Consider the following 21137-nt stretch of genomic DNA (forward strand, 5'->3'; position numbering starts at 1 on the left):
CTTCAAGTTATTATAGGATGTAGAAGAAATCCTTCTGATAGGTGTGCATATATTTAATAAAGGAGGTTGTACCTCTGTTCTAGTAATGATGACTAGTATTTACTAATAACTGTTAACAGTTGCTAAGCTTGTCTTTTGAGGATGTGGATGGTAAACCTCTCTTCTTTTTTCACTTTCTGCTTCCATGTAATTAACGTTACTGCAAATATAAAAAAAATAAATAAACTCCTGCATACAAAAATATCTCTAAGAAACCCAAAACACACATATGTGACCTTGCTAAAGTGAATGTTAGTAAAAACAAATGTCCCATGGCTAGGCAATTCATGAAGATAACACATAATAAGAACCAGAATCACAGACAGTTTATATACAACTTTAAAAGCTCTAAGAAGTGACAGCACAAAAGGATGGGCTCGGGGAAGCTTTAGCACATATCTCCCCACAATGTCCATCACCTCCACACCTTACTGCCCCAAATAAATATAAAAATTTATGTAACTAGAAGGGGACTGAGGGGTATTACGTTTAGTACACATGGTGTGGGGGATCACGGGGAGAACAGTGTACCACAGAGAAGGCACATAGTGGATCTGTGGCATCTTACTGCACTGATGGACAGTGACTGCATTGGGGTATGGGTGGGGACTTGATAATATGGGTAAATGCAGTAACCACATTGTTTTTTCATGGGAAACCTTCATAAGAGTGTATATCAATCATACCTTAATAAAAAAAAATTTTTTTAATCTATGTAACTACAATGTTTGTTACCTAATAGCAATTTCAAGACAAGTTGAATTCATCCAGATGAATCCTCACCCTCAACCATTTGGCCACACCTTCCAACTCCAACCTATACAAAAATTCTAGAGTTACCACATTTTTTTCAGTGCTTCTTAGTTTTTTTAAGATGCAGCTCCCTTTGAGAGTATGATGAAAGCCCTTGGTCCTTTTCTTAGGAAAAAAAAACAAAACAAAACTATGTGTATGTATTAAATACACACATGTGTAAGTATACACAATTCTGCATTTCATCTTAAGAAATCCAGGGACCTCTTGAAGACGACTCATGGATTTCCTAGATTCCTGCTCAATCTCTTCCCTTGCCTATAGGAAAAGTAAGGTCCAGAAAAATTAACTAGCTTGCCCAAGGTCAAAGAACCAATAGCAGCACAATGGACCAGGACCTAGGCCCCTTCTGCTCTCTCCAGGCTATGTTACTCTTTCAGCTTCACCACCCTGTCTGTAAGTCTCCTGCATTCACTCCATGAACATCTATTGAGCACTCACTAAGGGAGAGAAGCATCTGATTTACTGCACACATTGTGGGTGACAAAATGGAGACAATATATTTCCTAGTCTCAAAAGTCCCATCATCTATTGGCAAAGACTGTAAGGGTGTTATGTGAAAACCAAGACGTAGTATCACAAAGAACATTTACAGACCAGCCCCGAAGCGAGAGTAAGGCCAGCTGTGCCCCCAGCCTGAAGGGGAGAGAAGGGAAGCCTCCAAAGGCTTCTAGAAGAGACGAGCCTGGGCTGCATCTGAAGGGCAATGGGGAATTTCCCAGACTCTATCTGCAGGTTAACAGAGGCCTCATGGGAGAGAATTACCACTCTGTGGCCCACGCCTCCGTCTCACACATTCCAGTGAGGACACTGAAATTTAAAGGAGATTCACTTGCACCTTCCTCTCTGAAAAGCTTTTGGCAGCTGCCATTTCCTAAATAATATTTTTCTTGTTTCATTTACAGTGGATATTTTTCAGGCTCTAAGAGATGAAGTTATTAAGCAAATTTTTTCTAAACCAAACAGACCAGCACTTGTCTCATGAGCCATTCCCTCACCACTGTGGTCTTCCGTCTGTGTTCTTGGCCGCACTCAGCCTCTCCCACTAATAGACCACCTTTTCTTCAAACCACCTCCTCCTTCCAATTCCCATGGTCTCACTTCTCTCCTTCACCTGGCCAGATACTGAGGAAGCTTTCTAGACTTAGGCTTTTCCTTTACACCCCAGATCTAAATCCTATCAATTCATTTGGATTCAGCTAAATCCAAATCTCTTTCAGATTCAACTCTTTCTTCCTGTGCCTCTCTCTGCCTTAGTACTGGCCCTATCTCTTACCTCAACTGTTGGAACAGTCTTCCAATTTATCTCCACAACTTCAATTTTACTCACTTCAAATTCATCTTCTACTTGGCTGCCATAATGGCTAGATGACATTTCAAAACTGCCAATCTGACCACACCACCATCACCTCTACACCCATCTTAAAATTCTTAAATGTTACCCCTCGCAGAGAGGTCCAATTGTTATGTAGCATACCCAAGAGGCTTCAATAGGCCTGATATGCTCCCCTGTCCCCTCCCAGCCTTACTCTGCTGCCCTCCCCCACCGCGTTGCCTGCTGTGCTCCAGACCATAGGTATAATAGATCCCAGAACCACAGGTATAAATCATACCAGAGCACAGAATTCACATTACTGTAATTCAGAGAGATGACTTCAAAACAAAAACCCCTATGCTAAAGAGCAGACAGAATAAAGCAAACTGGACCAACAATGTTTCTTTTCTCATGCCAAATAAAAAGGAGTTGCAAGCAACTGCTCTTATACACTTTTTAAGCCCAAATATGAAAGCAGATGAAACCTCGAGTTCATTAGTGCAGTTAGCTGTCTGGAAGAACAATTCTCTAGAAAGAAGTCAGAATGGAACACAAATATTCACTGCTTCTCCTAAATTCACACTGGAGTGAAGGAGTGTTGAACTTAGTAGGCAAACAGTAAAATTCAATTGTTAGTACACAGCTGTAAAAGAAATATTTGAGTTTTGAAAATGTATTTACAAATGATTCCATTCCCTGCCTTTACGCAGAGAGTAGAGATACAATCTACAAAGATTATGTGGCCATTTTAATATGTTCACTAGCAAGAATGAGAATTTAATTGTGGGTCCTGTAGGCAAACCCTGATTTCTACCTGCACCTTTCCAGGAATGACACTAGCAGAGCAGCTGTGCTCATACCAGCTCACCAGGGACCCACTGTGGCTCTGACACAACTCACTTTAAACGGACGTGCCCTGTGTGGTAGTATCAGGTCAGAAGAGAGGTTGTTTATGTGATCTGACTGGGAGAGTTAAAGGACTTGGAGAATTTAATGGATTTTCAAAGCTGCCCACAAATCTTATAGGTGGGTCAAAGTCAACACATTTTCCAAACTTGGCTCACGTTCAAAGTCACACAACTGGCTCACAAAGGCCTCTGCTTCCTGCATGCTACCCACATGGCTATTACCGCTTGAAAGGATGACATTGCATGGAGTCTGGGAACAAAAAGACAAAGCCAGCATGACGGATCCGACAGCGGAGAACACACCCCTTTCGCCAGCCTGGAGATGCCTTGTCTTTAGTCCCAACCTCAGAACTGCTCCCAGAGAATAATGAAGTGTTTGGAAGTTGTCTCATATTTCAAATCACCTAACAGAAATTACACTGTTGTCTAGAGGACCAGGAGAATAAAATGACAGTCCTTCAACATCTCTGCCCTGGCTGGTTTGCTAACACTGTTCATTTCATACTGTTTGAAAGGGCTCATTTTCATAAATATTTGAAAAAATTAAAAAGCAGATATAGTCTTTATTATGTGAAAAATACAGTTTCCAGGCTAGGGTTGGCCAGTAGAAATATGTGGACATTACATAACTTAAAAATTCAAGAAGCAACCTTACAAAAAAAATACAAAGTAACAGGTGAAATTCATTTTAATCAAATATTTTATTTAATTCAACATATCTTTATTATCACTTCAATATGTAATCAAGATACAAATCAAGACATTTTATACTGGTTTTTTTTCTCATACTAAATCTGAAAAATCTGGTGTGTACTTTACAGTTACAGCTAATCTAATTCAGACTGGGGCAGATTTCAAGTACACAGCGGCTGATCTGGGCAGCACAAGTCAGAGCTCTCAGAGTGTGGAAGCAGAGGAGGCAGAGCCGTGGGGATCGGAGGAGGCAGAGCCGTGAGGAAGCACAGGTTGAGCCAGACCCCTCATTTTACAGAGGCAGGTGGCCACTGAAGAACAACACGACACCCCAAGGATGCCACAGCTTGATTTGGAACCAGAGTGAGGGCCTACACTGCCAGACGCCCATGGCCCCTGCCATGGAAGCAAGGGGAGCTAAAAGACCCTGACAGGGAGTGGAGAGCCCTGGGGAAGGAGAAAACCACCCTCCACACAGGCCTTTTCTACTTCACATTCGCAGCTGTCTATACACATCAACTGATCTCCTCTTGTCTGTTGATCCGATGGTCAGTTATCAGGACATTCATCACCTACCACGGACCAGGCTGGGCCCAGAGGTCTCTCACTGAACAAGCTGGACAAGCCTCTGCCCACAGTGTGCTCAGTGGAGCTGGGAGACAGACAAGCAAATAATCACAAAGATGCATGGAAACAATTGCACAAGTGCTGAGAGTTGGAGGAATAGCTCACTCTGCTCTAGAGAGTGTAAAAAGGGACAGTTCTTCACCTAGGACTTAGAGGAACACTGCCCTGAGGAAGAGACATGTGAGCTGAGATATGAATTTCTAGTGGGGTAATGAGGTGTTCCATCCCAGTCTCTTCCACATGAAAGCATTAATGTTTTAAGTGTGAGTTATAGGCAAAGTTTGTGTCCCCTCAAAAGTCATATGTTGAAACCTAATCCCTAATATGATGGTATTGGGAAGTGCTGCCTGTCGGGGACCTCATGAATAGGATGAGTGTCCTCATAAGAGAGACCCCAGAGAGTTCACACCCCTCTTCCATCAGGTGAGGACACAGCAAAAAGACATCTATGAGTCAGGAAGCAGGTTTTCACCAAACACCAAATCTGTCAGTCCTGATCTTGGACTTTTCAGCCTCCAGAACTGTGTGAGTGTGGGGAAGTTGGGGTTCCTATGGCCAGGATCCTCCCTGAATTTAAACTACCTGATGATGTAACTGACCTGTTGCTAGGCTACCACTTCCACACCTTTAGGCAATAAGCTATTATTGTGCTAAATAGAGAGCTTGGTCCAGTGCTCTGGATGGAGGCAGAGACACTAGTGCTCAACCTACTGCAGGAGAACAAGCCAGGTAATAAACACTTTCACCCCAAAGAGCATTCTGTTGTCAATTTCTTTGGTCACATATAATCCATAGCAAACTTGCCCAGGGCTGAAATCCATTGGCAAGACAATTGGTGTAGTCAGCAGGGTTCACTGTTGACCAAGAAAAAGGACAGGCTGCCCTTATGGGAGGGGTGTTTAAGCGGGCTGCCCCTGTGAATGGGGAGACAGTGGATCATCCCCCAATGGGTATGTGGTCTGAGGTGGCTTGCCTCCTAGAGGACTGGGCCCCACCCCAGGACTGGAGGCGAGTAGAGGTGACACCTGAGGCAGTAGGGGTGGCCCTCGGTATAGTAAGCAGATCCTTTGAGAAGCAGAGTGCCCGGGAGGCAGCGGGGAATGTGGGTTGGCTGCTTCTCAAAGTATTAAAAAAGTCTACAGAGGAGACCCAAGAAATGGCGGCATGAGAACACGAGCTGCAAACTTCTGTGGATTCCCTGACGAGGGAAATGGCATTGATGCAAGAGGAGGTGGCGTGAGAACACAAGCTGCAAACCTCTGTGGATTCCCTGAAGAAAGAGATGGCATTGATACGAGAGCACAAGCAGCAAGGTGCTATTCGATAAGATGGCAGCGCTGCCAGGTGTTCTGAAAGAGGAAGAGACCATCAAGGAAAAAGACTAGCTCCTGAGGGAAGCACAGGCAGAGGTGGCACGAGAACATCAGCTGTGCAGCATTGAGCTGAAGGTAAGAGAGCTTCTGAAGACTGAGCTAGCATTGCTGCAAGGTACAATAGAAAAGGTAAAGGTTGTAGCAGAGGAGGCACTCTGGGAAGGGGAGAGAAAGGTGCCATCAGCCCCAGAAATGGAGGAGCTGGGGAAAGATGAAGGGGTGGTGCCGGAGGCACTGGCCCCTCCTGTATTGAAAGCATGCCCAGTGGTTGTAAAGAAAATAAAGACCCAGCAGCCGAGAGTTCCCCAAGGAGAGGAGCAGCCTCCTCCCCAGGTTGTGGAGCACTCTATGGTCCGCCCCTATACTCAGGCTGAGCTGGTAGATTTGGGCTCCCGGTTTAGGCAGAAGCCCTCAGAGTCAATATCAGCTTGGCTCCTGCATCTGTGGAACTTAGGGGTGGATGGAATTGTTCTGTCGGGATCAGAGATGGGAAAGCTGGCTTCCCTGACAGTGCAGCCTGCCTTGAGGCAGTGATTGCAAAATGCACATCATACCCCAGGGAGTCACTCCCTCTTCGATTGGCTTATGGCTGCACTTCATGCTGCGTGGCCCAATCCGGGTGATCTGCCATCCTCTCCTATTAGATGGCAGACATATGCTGAGCTCCAACAGGTGCTATGAGAGCTAAGCATAAGAAATGCCATCTATAGTCCATAGAATTATGGCCCAGATGAAGAGATTTTCACTACTGGGATGAGAAATATTGTACTTCAAATGGCTCCTACATCCCTCTTTGGGTCTCTAGTGGCCATTCTTTCCCCTCACTTAGGGCAGCCCATAAGCAAGGTGACACGTACAGTAGCAGACTTAGGAGAGGCAGAAGCAACGAGAATCCAGAAAGAAATAAGACCTGTTACTCACAAGAAGAATTTACAGGGCCCTATGAAGGTTACAAGGACCCTGATGTGGGTTGATTTAATATGGGCAGGAGCAGACAGAAGGAAATTAGATGGGAAGTCCAATAGGATCTTACTAGAGCTATGGCACCAGCTGAAACCAGAACAGCAGTTCCAGCCATTAAGACCAAAGAGGCAGAGGTCAGAGACAGAGCCACAAGTCCGGCCTGTGTGTCTGCAAGACTTCCTGCTGGGGAGCGAGCCAACCTCACTTGAGCCCACACAGGAAGGTGATTGGGGAACACAGTTTAACTGAGGGAAAGGTCAAGGTATCTGCCCTGAGGGACCGGGGCGGGGGGGGGGTCTGGAGGCCACATGCTGAAATAGCTACCCACTGGTCCCCAGTGAACATACAATGTGTCCTGGCTCTGGTGGACACAGGGGCTGAATGTTCACTGATTCATGGTAACCCTGCATGGTTCCCCGGGACCCCCACTCTCATAGATGGATACAGGGGAAAGGCTATTAGAGTGAAAAAAAGCCCAAATCCCTTTGGGAATAGGGCATCTACCCCCAAAAGAGTATACTGTGTATATATTTCCTATCCCTAAGTATATTTTGGGGACTGATATCCTGCAGGGACTATGGGTGCAGACCACTGCAGGTGAGTTCAGACGGAGAGTACGTGTGGTGAAGGCAGTTCTGAGGGGACATGCTCAGTGCCTGCCAATAGCTTTGCCTGTGCCTTGGTGGTGACTAATACCAAACAATACAAACTGCCTGGAGGGCATAAAGAGATTGGAGAAACTCTCCAGGAGCTGGAAAAGGTGGGTATTATAAAGCCCACCCATAGTCCTTTCAATTCCCCAGGTGGCCAGTAAAAAAGCCAGATGGCTCCTGGCATATGACTGTGGATTACAGAGAATTGAATAAAGTCATACCCCCTATGCATGCTGCTGTCCCCTCTATTGCAGGCCTGATGGATACCCTCAGGCATGAACTAGGAACATACCATTATGTGGTAGATCTTGCTAATGCCTTCTTTTCCATGGACATTGAACAGGAAAGTCAGGAACAGTTTGCCTTCACGTGAGAAGGACAGCAATGGACTTTCACCGTCCTTCCACAGGGATACCTCCACAGCCCCACCATCTATCATGGACTTGTATCCCAGGACTTGGGTACATGGGGGAAACCACCAATGGTACGGCTGTACCATTATATTGATGATGTCATGCTCATGTCCGATTCTCTTTCAGATCTAGAAGGTGCAGCACCTAAACTGCTGCTACATTTACAGGAGAAAGGATGGGCTGTGAACAGCACCAAGGTTCAGGGACCTGGTTTGTCTGTCAAATTACTGGGGGTCACCTGGTCGGGTAAGACCAAAGTTATACCAGAAGTAGTTATAGACAAAGTCCAGGCCTTTTCTACCCCCACAACTGTAGCATTGCTACAGGAGTTTCTGGGTCTTCTAGGCTACTGGACAGTGTTTATCCCACACTTGGCACAAATTCTGAAGCCCTTATACCGGTTGGTATGAAAGGTCCTCAGGTGGGACTGGGATGAGACATGTGCATCTGCCTTTACTACAGCAAAACGGGCAGTCAAGGCCATGCAGGCCTTGAGTGTGATGACCCATCAAGGCCCTGTGAACTGCATGTTCATGTGACTGAAGATGGTATGGCTGGGGTCTCTGGCAGTGGCTTGAACGAACTCGCAACCCGTTGGATTCTGGTCACAACTCTGGAAAGGGACAGAGGTACAATACACTTTGATAGAAAAACAACTGGCTGCTGTGTATCACACCTTGCTGGCTACAGAACCCATCACTAGAATGGCCCCGATAAAGGTAATAACCACCTATCCCATCTTGGGGTGGGTACGAGACTGGACCAAAAAGCCAAGGAGTGGTGTGGCACAAACGCCCACACTGGCCAAGTGGGGTGCTTACCTACAGCAGCACAGTGCCCTCTCTAGTAGCCCCTTGAGTGAAGAACTCCAACGCTTATTGGGGCTGGTGACATATACTAGTGAAAAGCAGAAAGAACTTGCTTTTGAACCATTAGTAGCAGAGAGTCCCTATCAGGAGGGAAGAGCCCCTATACCCGAGGATGCATGGGACACAGATGGCTCCAGCCATGGGCAGCCCCCAAAATGGAGGGCTGTAGCTTTCCATCCTAAGACTGAGACAATATGGATGGAAAATGGTGAGGGGAAGAGCAGCCAAAGGGAAGAGTTGCAGGCTGTGTGGCTTGTGATCAGCAAGGAGCCCTCCCCTATAGTTGTCTGCACTGACAGCTGGGCTGTCTTATCAGGGCTTGACCCTGTGGCTACCAACCTGGTACCATGCCAACTGGCTGGTTGGTCACCGACCCCTCTGGGGGCAAGAATTGTGACAAGAATTATGGGCCTGTGGTCAGACTAAAATAATTACAGTATACCATGTGACAGGTCATTTGCCACTGGCATCCCTAGGAAATGATGAAGCAGATAAATTGACCCAGATATCTTGTTTAGAAGGAAAGCCTGCTTTTGATTTAGCCCAATGGCTACATCAGCATTTGTTACATGTGGGGCAAAAGACAATGTGGGCTGTAGCCTGTCAGTGGGGCTTGCCTTTGACCTTCAAAGAAGTACGTAGAGCCCAGCAGGAGTGTATCATGTGCTCCAAAAGGGACTTACACCGAGTTCCACAGCAACATGGGACAAAAGCTAAGGGGCCTACACCCCTCGTCAGGTGGCAGATAGACTATATTGGGCATCTACCTGTGTCGGAAGGATATCAGTATGTGATGACTTGTGTGGACACAACCACTGGACTTCTGGTTGCTTTTCCTACCCATTGGGCAGTCCAGCAGATGACCAAAAGAGGGCTGGAGTGTCTCTTTCCTGTCTATGGCCAACCACAGGTAATTGAGAGTGATCAGGGCACCCATTTTAGTGGACATTCACTGAAGGAATGGGTGCAACAGCTGGAAATCAAATGGAAGTTTCATGTGCCATACAATTCTACCGCAGCAGGCATGATAGAGAGGCACAATGGCTTGTTAAAATCCGGACTAAAGTCAGATGCCAATAGTCTGCGGGGATGGTCAGTCCCTTATGGACTGTGCTACGCCATTTGAATGAGAGACCCCAAAATTGAGCCCTGAGCCCCGTAGACATGTTAACACATAAGGCTGCCTCCCCTAAACAACTGCAAGTACAAACCAAAGAAGAATCACTGAAGCTGAGGTTTGGCCACCAGAATAATATCTTGCTGCCAGCACCAACTGCACTGAACCCCAGAGACTTCACTGAGTGGACATGGCCTTGGACCTTTCAACACATGGACCCACGATGGCTGGCTCTCCTGGCACCTTGGGGACAAGGCCTGGAAGCTGACCTCCTGTGTATTCCTGGAATAACAGCAGAGTGGCCACCAAAGTTCACAGTAGTATATCCTGAATGGCCAGAAGGTAGGAGCATCTTACCAGGGAGTTTTGTTTTATCATTATGGCCACTGCATGCACCTCCAGTAGAACTATATATAGACCCTTCAGTAACCCTCACAGGGAAAGGAGTAAAAGTATGGTATACTAGACCTGGAAGGGACCCCCTTCCTGCTACAGTCCTATCAGAGGACCACTCGCTGGCATGCATCCTACCTGATGGACAAGAGTTGCCTATGTTGTGGCATTAAAACATGTGTCTTTTCACCCCTAAAGTCTTTGTTGATTGGGAACTTCCTCTAGTTTGAGGATTATTATAATTTTTGTTAATAGGAACCTCCTCTGGCTTGAGGATTATTATAATTTTTTTTACCTGTATCAAAATGTTGCTGTATCTTAATTTTTATTATCTCTAAGTTGTTGTTATCCTCTGTTGCTATTGTGGAATCTGGTTCCAGTGCTCCAGCTTTCTCGCACAGGAACCATTGCAGAAGATTGGAAGCATGTAGATTTTAAGGTGAGAATCCTGGAGGGGTGGAGTGTGGGGAAGTTGGGGTTCCTATGGCCAGGATCCTCACTGAACATAAACCACCTGATGATGTAACTGGCCTGTTGCTAGGCTACTGCTTCCACACCTTTATGCAATAATCTATTATTGCACTATATAGGGAGCTCGGCCCAGTGCTCTGGGCGGAGGCAGAGACATGAGTGCTCAACCTACCGCCGGAGAACAAGCCAGGTAATAAACCCTGTCACCCCAAAGAACGTTCTGCTGTCAATTTCTTTGGTCACATTGAATCCATAGTGAACTTGCCCGGGGCTGAAACCCACTGGCAAGACAGTGAGATATATCTCTGTTGTTGAAACCATTTAATCTGTGGCATTTTGATACAGCGGCTTTAATGGATTCAGAAAGTGCCTAAAATCATTCCTTTCTTGCCTTTATTTCTAACCCTGTTTCTTCTTGTTCTTTCTCCCAGAGAAGAACTTTAAGTTCCCAGAGATAAGTAATCTCACCAAGGTTTCAGGGCCAGTCTGCATTGGGGTAAGCATAGACTCCCAAAACCTGCCTCCCAACAAGGGTTTTCCCATCTGCCTTGGTCACATTTATCTAACTTGACAAGTTAAGAGTGCAGTTTCCCTTGCATCCTAAGATGGGCCAGCCCAGGCTGGCATTGGTCTATGTTGCCTTAATAAAGTAAGAACTTCATTTGCTAGGCCACAGAGTTAGCAAGGTTTTTAAAGAAGGCAGTAACAGGTTCCAATTTGTTTGGTAAGATAACTGTATCAGCAGTTCAATAGATAAACCAAAAGAGAAACAGTGGAATGGAGTTCAGAAAAGAGAGATTACTGAAGTTCAGGTGACAAAGCACACGGGCTGCCCCAAGGCCCTTTGATGCAGAAGACAGAATACATTCAAGGGTCATTTCAGAATATACTCAACTAAGATAATATAGACAATTACACATACATGGTTCTCAGGTGGCCAACACCCATGTGTTTCAACCCTGGCTGAATGTCTTGAGAAGCTTTTGAAAACACCTGCATCTAGATCTTAACTTCAGAAAATATGTCTCAAGTCTGCAATGGGGCCACAGCATTACAATTTTTAAAAGGTCCCCAGGTGATTCCAATATGCAGTCAGGGTTGAAAGCCACTGACCTGGATACTAGACAAGCTTTCTGAATTCCAGAAGTCAAACAGAATCAGCATGGTGTGTTTCCATTCTTCAATTTAGCAAATAATTATGGAGTGCCTACAACAATCAGGCACTAGGTTAAGTGCTTAGTTTCATTTAATCTCACAAACTAATCTATGAGTCATATAATATTTTCATTTCAAAATAAGAACAGTCTAAGAGCAAGTTAACTTCTAGGAACATGATAGGCCAATGGCAGAACCTAGATTTGAACCCAGATCTGACACCTGAATCTGCTAAAAGCAGGTAATGCTGCCAGTACTTTTAGATTTGGGCCCTTAATTATGGTTTGACTTTATAGTGCTTCTTAATTCTCAGGTATCTTGACTCCCAAGGAGTGTAAGTACTTCAAATGCTAACCCTGCCCCACTGTCCGCCGACCCCTCTGCTGCATCTAACACCACGTGAACATCCAGAGCACCTAAGCTCACCAGCTGCTGAATTCACTGTCACATAGCTAAAACAAGTGTTGGGTCACTTTTCTGTATTTTGCCAAAATAGAAACCTTTACTACATGTTACAGAAAAATGTCTTTGGTGTTACAATACACTAAGTATTATGGAAGTACAAATACTGTACATTCAAAGCCTAAAGTAATTTAATAGTGTAGTTCAAGTTCATGTGAATATATAAACGTCATAACAGTAGGAACTTCCTGTGTCTTTTTATTCTAACCAGTCAACAGGAAACATAAACTAGTAAAGCAACCATGTAAAATTAAAGCCCATGTAAAATTCAACAAGCAACAAGAGACTTTTTATTAAACCAGGACTGTCTCATTATGTAGTCATGCTAATTATGAAAACTTTATTAGTAAGTTAGGTCTGTAACACTTGGGTACAAATTCCTGGATAATAAAATGTCAAAGAAAAATGTGTATGATCATAATTAATTCTCAATTATCTCCACGTTATTTGTTTGAAACTCAGGGGATAGTGTTTATCTGGGGACATAATGAATTTATATGTAAAATCTTCTTGAACTATCAAATTAAATACAAGAGAAGCACTTAACACAACAGGACCCACGATTATTCAAAGCCTAGAGCCAGTCAGCTTGTGTTCCTTCTTCTGCCTAGTGACTAAGTACACTGTAAGGAAACATCTTGATTTCTGCAAGTTATTTCTCTACTTACAAGTATAAATATTTATGTAGATTTAAATTTAACCTCACCCAAACAAAAATAACAGGGCTCAAAAATTGAATACTATTACATAGTATACACATTCATGTGCACTCACACACACATACAGGCCAGGCCCTTTGCTGAGTACTTTACAGACATTATTAAATGGTTGTGACAACCTTATAAAGAAAATAATATCATTATGTTCATTTTTAAAATGGCTAAACTGAAGAACCAAGAGATTAAGGAACTTGTCCACAGGCACAGAGGCAGCAAGTATAAAGCCAACTCCTGCACTCAGGAGGTCTGACCCAGAGCATGTGCTCTCTTGGTCCCTATACACACCACCTCCCTTAAGAAAGCACTGACACCACCTGGTTTGGGAGCCTCAAAGAACCGAAACACAGGGTCCTTGCGGTCCAGAAGCACGTGCCCCACCTGGGCAAAGCGAGCATGCAGCAGCGTGCTCAGGCCCATGTGCTGAAAAGCAAAGCCATGAAAATCAAGCTCATGACTCCTGCTACATACACCACAGCGCCACACAGGGCTGTGGGGTTTCAAAAAGAGAGGGTCCATGCTGGAACTCACCACCCTTTATATCATGACTTCTCACATTTAGATTACATATCTGCTTATTACCTGCCTCCCCGCACTAGATTCTAAGCTGCACGAGAGAAGGCAGTTAGGCAGCCTTGTTCAGTGTGGTGAACTGAACAGCACTTCGAAACCACACAGCGCAGAGGCTCAAAAACTGTATTAGCACAAGGCAACAGCTGAGCGGCACTCACGGTGGGAGCAAATGTTTGCAGATGAGGACCCTGGGTTCCTGATGGACGAGTGTGAAATAGGATTGAAGCAGCAAGTTGAAGGACAGACGGCTTTAAATGCCTGGCTAGGAGGTGGCCTGGTTTATTTTTATTATGGGGAGCCGACAAAGGTTTCTGAGCTGGAGAATGAACTGTCAAAAAGTAGTACGTGAAGCATACTCATCTGGTGGCTGCACATTTCACAGGAAGGAGCCTGAACCTAGCAAGCTGTTTTAACTATAGTCTAGCTCTGAACTGATTATGGGAACTTGGGAGATAATAAAGGAAATGGACATGACAAGTATCATGAAAAAGGATCAACCCAACTTGTGCACTGCTGGGCACACCAAATCCCATAGCGGCGGGTCCAGCTTGAGCAAACTTTAGGAAATCTGATCTGACTCTGGTTCATTACAGTGTAGAAGATGCATTAAGAGAGGATTAAATCCAGCCATTATTTAGAAATTTGATCCTTTTCCAGTGGGGACCAAAAGACAGCTCTATTTGACAAGGTTAAATAGCTGACCCAGAACTGTCAGGAATCTCAGAGACCCATGACTGGAATATCTCACCTAAGGGTTGCTGACCTGAATGTGCATCAGGCAGGATCCACAAATCCAGGGCCAGCCAGGAAGTGGCCTGGTCTCCCACTGTGGGCTTGGAATGTGTGTGTGTGTGAGCCACAGGGACCAGCCTTAATAACATAAAGCATTTGTGGAAATACATTTGATTCATGGTTGTTTTCCTTCATCTTGCTTTTCCACTTTTCAGCTTTTGCCGAGTACATGCACAATCATGATAAAGTTTCCCTTTCCACTTAAACTATATTGAAATTTAATCGGCTTTTAAAAATTCATTTGCATTATGATTTAAGAAAAAAGCTGAAGCTTAACTTGTTTTTAAGATTCAATTTTATTTCATCCCTTCTCTCTTTGATTCCAAGTTCTTTGCTGATTTTCTCTTTAGTAGTAACTTTGGTTGAATTACTTAGTTATTTTTGAAGCAGTGTGACAGTATCTGCTGCTAAACCCCTGTTGCCTATGGCCTTTAAATCCAGAAAGGAATTTTATCTTAAAAGCCCTGGAAGACTTCTTTAACTGGAACTTGGATATTTTGCAATATGCAAGGAATATTTTTTAATCATTAGCCCCTTTGAGCATATGTGGTTAATCCAGGATAATCTGAATTTCCCTTAATGTCTACTATTTACCACAGACAAAATAATCCTCTCAAAGGCTATAGAAACACAGCTCAGTCCTGATGGGCAAAATGACACCAGTGAGCATGTGGTGACACACAGTCCTGGTCCCAGTTTTTTTCTCTGGCACAGTTTTCATATTTTGTTTCAACTTATCCTCAGATGAAGTACTTCACCTGGGAGAGTGCATAGTTTGCTTTATGACAAAAAGAAAATCACCGAATTCATAGTTGTTTCATCAGCTATTTGGAGGCCATCAGCTCTCTCCTCAGAAGCTGTTTCTCAGATATTCTTTCCAGCCAACCTTTGAAAACAGACTTAGACACTGAGCACAGCAGACACTTGCTGCCCAGCAGTATACACGGCTTGGTGCCATTTACACAGCCGACAGGCCTCTGGGCAATCTCCAGGAAAAGAACACAATTCCTGAATGAGAGAACACATGTACTTTGAATACAATCTTGTACTTGTACTTACATTTGTATTTGAAATTACAAGGATAACTCATGTCTGAGTAATCTGGTAAATTGTAATCTTTAAACCCCTGCCATGAGGGCATCATCCTTCATGTATCCACTGTGCTATATAAAAATCTCCATGGAACATTAAGTAATAAAATTCCCAGACAGAGAGAACCAGCCTGGATTTACTTTGTAGTGGATTCTGTGTAATGGTAGATGGTCGTCTAATAATAATATGGTGTTTCTGTTTTGTGTTTTCTCTTTATTACCTTCTGTCTTAAACACCCCCCAAAAATGAATACTCTATCAAAATACAACATATTTAAGAAGTTTTAAAATCTGGATGATCTTTTAATGCTATTTCCCCTAGAGAATATTTGAGAGCAAATTGAATTAAGGGGATAAAGCCCTACAGTAGCCACCCAAACTCAAACATTTATATCCAGTTCTAAAAATCTGCCTAAGTCATGAGTCTTTCAATGCTATTAGAAAGGGAAGGCCTGAGCTGACAGAGTCTCAATGAAGTCAAACATTCAGAGCCTTATGATTTGTCCAAAGGGACATTTTGAGTTGCATGTTTTAAAGCAGCTATGCTGATGAGTACAGGTCAGAACAGCTGTGCTGATCAAGAAGCAATGAACTGAAAGACACTCCAGACTCCATCAAATCCCTGGTCCCCATACTGATCCTCAACTCATTCCTCTCATTCCATCATATCCCAACCCTTGGAACTGAAGATGGGGCCAAAGTTCAAGGATGGGGTAATTGATTATTTGAATGAAAACAAAGTGAAACAAAACAGAAAAGTTTAATTGTTCTTTTTTTCAGGCTATGTCAAACAGTCCCCAGTATCAAATGGTATATCGACGTGGCTCCAACAAAATGGTTTTATCACTATGACTGCCTCAGAAAGTCAGGTAAGCCCCGTGGCACGGCACAGACTCTGAACATGGTTCCAGCCGTGAGGCACGGACAGACCAGGTGACTTCTCTGGGCCTCAGTACTGGGCGAGGAGGGGCTCCGACCTCAGTTTCCCCCAGCTAAGCTGCCACACCCAGCCCCTCACGATGAGCTGGCAGCAGCACAGCCTCGCCTGTTCCTTCTTTAGGGATTAGTTCTGTAAGAAACAAGACATTATCGTCCATGCCCACACGTGTTCTACAAGTTGATGCAGATGACTTGGTGGAAAGCCCCTATACTTGTCCTAAAACATATAAATATTAGATTTGCTGAATATATGATGGGCACAATTTTTTAGCCCCTCACTCCTTTAAAAAGCATGAATCTTTTTGGGGGCCTATATAAGGATCAAAGATATATAAAAGGGCACATTACATTTGTAAGTATATGTTTAAAAAAATGCTTCACAAAATAAATTCCTGGAAATCATGGCAGAGCCAACAATTTTTACAGTAGTCTGACAAGTAGAGTTCAAAAACAGACATGTAGGTTGTTTGTAAAGAAAAAAAAACACAAACAGATTTATACAAATTTACCACATAAGAACCTTTTTCACATCACAAGTGCAAACTGATTAAAATTTTTTGACACCAATGCATGTGACTCATTTTTCTTACCTTCTCCTCCTTTTAATTAATTAATTAGTTTAATCCAATCAGATTTGTCTGCATGTAGCTTCTGATGAGTAAAATAACTTTAAAAGATAAATGAGAAACTACATAGTATGACTTTGAGGTGAAATAATAAAAGTCCTGAAAGTTACTGGCATGTGCAAGAAGGTAATTATTTTTAGCCACCATTTCTCAGAGCTGTGTGTCACCAACTCCACAAGATCCCATGAGGTGGGAAGTATGCCGATTTTACACAGTAGGAAACAGTGTCAGAGAGAGTACATAAGCATTCTAACAGTTGGTGGGATTCACACTCCACCCACTCAAGCTTTCTTGTAACACTAGTTTGCCCTTTAGTAATTCTCAATCTTGGAGGAGTTACTTTTTTGATAGTTTTCACATCATCCTTCACTCAGTAAATATTTATTGAGCATCTGCATATGCCACTAGGTGTCAGGGATAAAAAGAAGCAGAAGAAGCAGTCTCTTTCCTTCAAGGAGTTCCCAATACTGTGAAAAAGAGAGATGTAAACAAATCATTGCATTTAAATGTGAGGCACTATGAACAAGGTATTCACTGGGCTCCATTAAGTACCAGAGTCAGGACCACGTGGATCTATGAGTCAGGGGAGAATTTTTCAATGAGATGTACTGGAATAAAGTTTTTAAAGGGTGTTTGAGATGTATTATGGATGACAGAAGCAAATGATATTCAAGATACAAAAACACAGAGAGAAAAAGGACAGTATTAAGGAAATATAATATTATGCCTCAATAACACCATTGCTTCTAGGTTGGGGTAAAAGTGGAGAATGAGAAAGGGGAAATAAGTTTTAAAAACTTTTAAACTTTGCTTTTTTATAGAGCAGCAGTTTTCAAAACTTACATTGCATCAATATCACCCAGAGGACTTGCTAAAACAAGGCTGCTGGGCCTCACCTCCAGTGTTTCCAATTCCGTAGGCCTCAGTGGGGGCTGAGAATTTGCCTTTTTAACAAGTTCTCAGAAGCCACTGATTCTATGTGTCTGGGAACCACAATTTGAGAACCATTGATACATGAACATAAGTCATGGAGAGATCAATGCAAGAGCATAGTTTTAAAATTTATTCCCTTTTACCTTCCCCCTAAACATTAATCTAGCTAAGTTTCTTGGTTTACAAAAATGAGAATTAACTACATATAGGTCTATTAGATATAAAAAGTCTTGTGGAAAGCAAAACTGAAGGAACAAAGCAGCAGCAGGCTCACAGACTCTGAGGAGGGACTAGTTGTTACCAAAGGGAAGGAGTTAGGGACGGTGGGTGGGGAGGGAGAAGGGAATTAAAGGGCACTATAATTTGCAAGCACAATACATGTAGGTCACGGGGAAGCCAGTACAGCACAGGGAAGACAAACAATGACTCTATAGCATCTTACTACGCTGATAGCGATGGCAGTGGGGGAGGAGGGGGAGGAACTTGATAATATGGGTGAATGTTGAAAACACAATGTTGTTCATGTGAAACCTTCATAAGATTATCAATGATACTTTAATAAAATAAGTAAATATTCTTGTGGAAGGAATACAAACCAACAAAAGAACATTCTAAAGAAGCTGACTTCATAATTCAGTTCATGCATTTTTGAGCATTTACTCTCAATCTGCCTTCTAAAAGCTAGATTGGTTAAGAATGTCTTTTACCTTCCCACTGCTTTGTTTAGAGGAAGAAGCCCATGTAGAAATAGGAAGGAATAGCTCTGAGGCCTGGCTGCTGCGCCACGGCAGCCCTCTGCTCCCACGCCTTCCCTCCCAACCCACAGCCCAAAGCCTGCCTGCATATCAGATACACAGGATATTCAAGAACATAGGCTGGACTCTCAACAACAGTGGCCATCTAGGAAGTGAAACCACTCTGGAAATTCACTTTTTGTCTTATTTATTCCTATATTATTTGAAGTTTCACTAACAAATATACATAGCTTTCATTTAGAAAAGGAATTTTCTTAATACAAAGATGCTTTCAGGATGGTATAATAGAAACTGTACAACAGACAGAAATGGTTTTCAAACTTTTTCTTTATTGTGCTATGGAGCTAGACCCTTGTTCAAACAAAATACTATCATAAGCCCAAAACTTAAACCTGATAAAAAAAAAAGTGATAATGTAGAAATGAGAGATCCAAAAATTCTTTTAAGAGTAGCAACCTTACAGTCTCTTGAGATAATTCTAGTACTTTGAAAAAGTATGCTTCATTTAGCTATGCAAGATCTGGCTTTTACTTTGAGTTATATCACGTCATATTTGTACCTTATATAATCTATTGGAATATGCAGAAAAATCAGCTGTGAGAAATCTCCTGATTCAAAATCAGTTTCCTTATCTGCCTTTTCTGGTTTTGGTGTTCACTTATCGAAAAAAAACAAAGATACCAGTTTCTGTCAGAAAAAAAGTCTAAAATTGAACTAATACAAATATAACTAATAATGTCTTCCACCTAATTTTTTCATATCCAACTATGTTAGAATGGAAAAAACTAAATGTACAAAAACAGTCATAAAAAAAGGGTGGGGGAAGTTTGGCATAAATATACAATAACATGTAAATTAATACTGTAACTTACTTTCCATTAATAAGGATTTATGGACGTCAGCCCTCAAGGGTAGGAATATATTTTGGAATATTTGGCACAATTCTCCTTGCTGTGAAGATACTAATAATTCTAATTTGAATCCTATATGAGTGGCAAACAATCCTAAACACCCAGTATATTTTCCCCCAAACGAGGTTTCACTCATTCCAACACTGCAGAGCAAACCTGACGTAGCCACAAACAAAATGATGGACAGTGGATTTTATTTTCTAGGGCCCACCACCACTGGCCCCAAAATAACTACTTTCAAGCCACTGAAACTCATGGTTTCAGAATGTCAAAACGATCACTTCAAATCAGACTACTTTACCAAGAAAGACTGTTTTGGTACAAATGCTAACACTTTCTTCATGATCCTTTTTCAGATATTTTCAAATAGATATTCAAAAGGGGAGGCTAGAAGCTACAGCAACTTTCTTTTCATTTCAGTTAGACTTAATGCTTAAAAATTAACTCTTTTGGAGACTGTTAATCCCTATTCTAAAGTATTTGATTTACCTTCTGCTCTAAGATATTGAACCAGGGCTCTTAGAGAGACTTGTATGAGATTTTCTGATTTGATTCCATGTAATACTCCTGCTCCTCCAAGGGATGAGCCAGAAAGAAAGGGAGGTCACCGGTGCACCAGAGCCACCGCACAGGGCCTTCCTTGCACCTGTACACAGAGTAAACCCTACCAAGGGCGCTCCTAGCATCTCACGGTGCTCACCCGCCACAGCAAGCTAGCCCACCTCATACACACGCCTACCACCTAAGGCTGACTAGGCTCTGCGAATGCCTGAAACCAATAAGATGCTAGTAATCCATGCAAGTATTCAGTCTTTTGACTTTGCCTTGAAGCAGCATTAAATATAAGTTAACTTGAAGAAATGTTTCTTTAAAAGCAACAGAAAATGCTGGTTGGATTTCTTATTCCTCTTTTGTAGTAACAATGGCAATATACTTCAGTGTACAGGTCTAGGATCTCAATATGCCTCAATACAGAAACTGAGCAAATGCTATTGTTCCCCTAAAGAAACCTGTCCATTTACAAATAAGGAATAAGTGTTGGGATTTAATAATTTACAGAAATATAGTGCTTAGATGATGAGGTAAGACATAATTTGGGCCATTTTCATGCACTTGAATAATGATGATTGATTTCAGAATCCAAATGCTTATTTATAAAAATGCTTTCAACATACATATTTAATTAAGTCCTAAAATAGAGATATTTTATAATGTCCTGGGAGGCTTAGCTGACACAGGATTTTTCAAAGGTTTAGTGCTAAAATGTCCATCTTTAGGAAAAATATGGAACACATATGGGCTAAGTAATGTTAATGCTTAGAAAATGGTCATAAACAAGGGCCATTATTCAACACAGGGATCACAAATATGAAAAGAATATGCACACTAGGTCTAAGAAGAAAGGACTTTTAATGAAAAGTGATTAGAAAAGACAAAAGCAGCAAATGTGCATAAAAGAGAAAGTTCCAAACAGCCACAGCCTTTTCAAATTGTTTTTCTACACATTATTTTCTTATAATATTTTTGATGGCATATA

The 21137-nt window shown here is 42.6% G+C and overlaps 1 protein-coding gene across 5 annotated transcripts in view; it reads right to left on the reverse strand.

The window, feature by feature from the left end:
- The window catches only part of VAV3 (vav guanine nucleotide exchange factor 3), a 390975-nt gene that overhangs the window by 227842 nt on the left and 141996 nt on the right, over nt 1-21137 (reverse strand). Inside the window, exon 1 of one of the 5 annotated variants that reach the window (XM_057500484.1) lies at nt 11761-11970. The exons of the other annotated variants lie outside the window; for them this stretch is intronic. Coding sequence (XP_057356467.1) covers nt 11761-11811 — 51 coding nt within the window. The 5' untranslated portion in view covers nt 11812-11970. Of the gene's footprint in view, nt 1-11760; nt 11971-21137 lie in introns of those variants that run through there. 5 annotated transcript variants of the gene reach the window in all.

The sequence above is a fragment of the Manis pentadactyla genome, chromosome 4 (assembly GCF_030020395.1).
Source record: "Manis pentadactyla isolate mManPen7 chromosome 4, mManPen7.hap1, whole genome shotgun sequence".
Lineage (NCBI taxonomy): Eukaryota > Metazoa > Chordata > Mammalia > Pholidota > Manidae > Manis > Manis pentadactyla.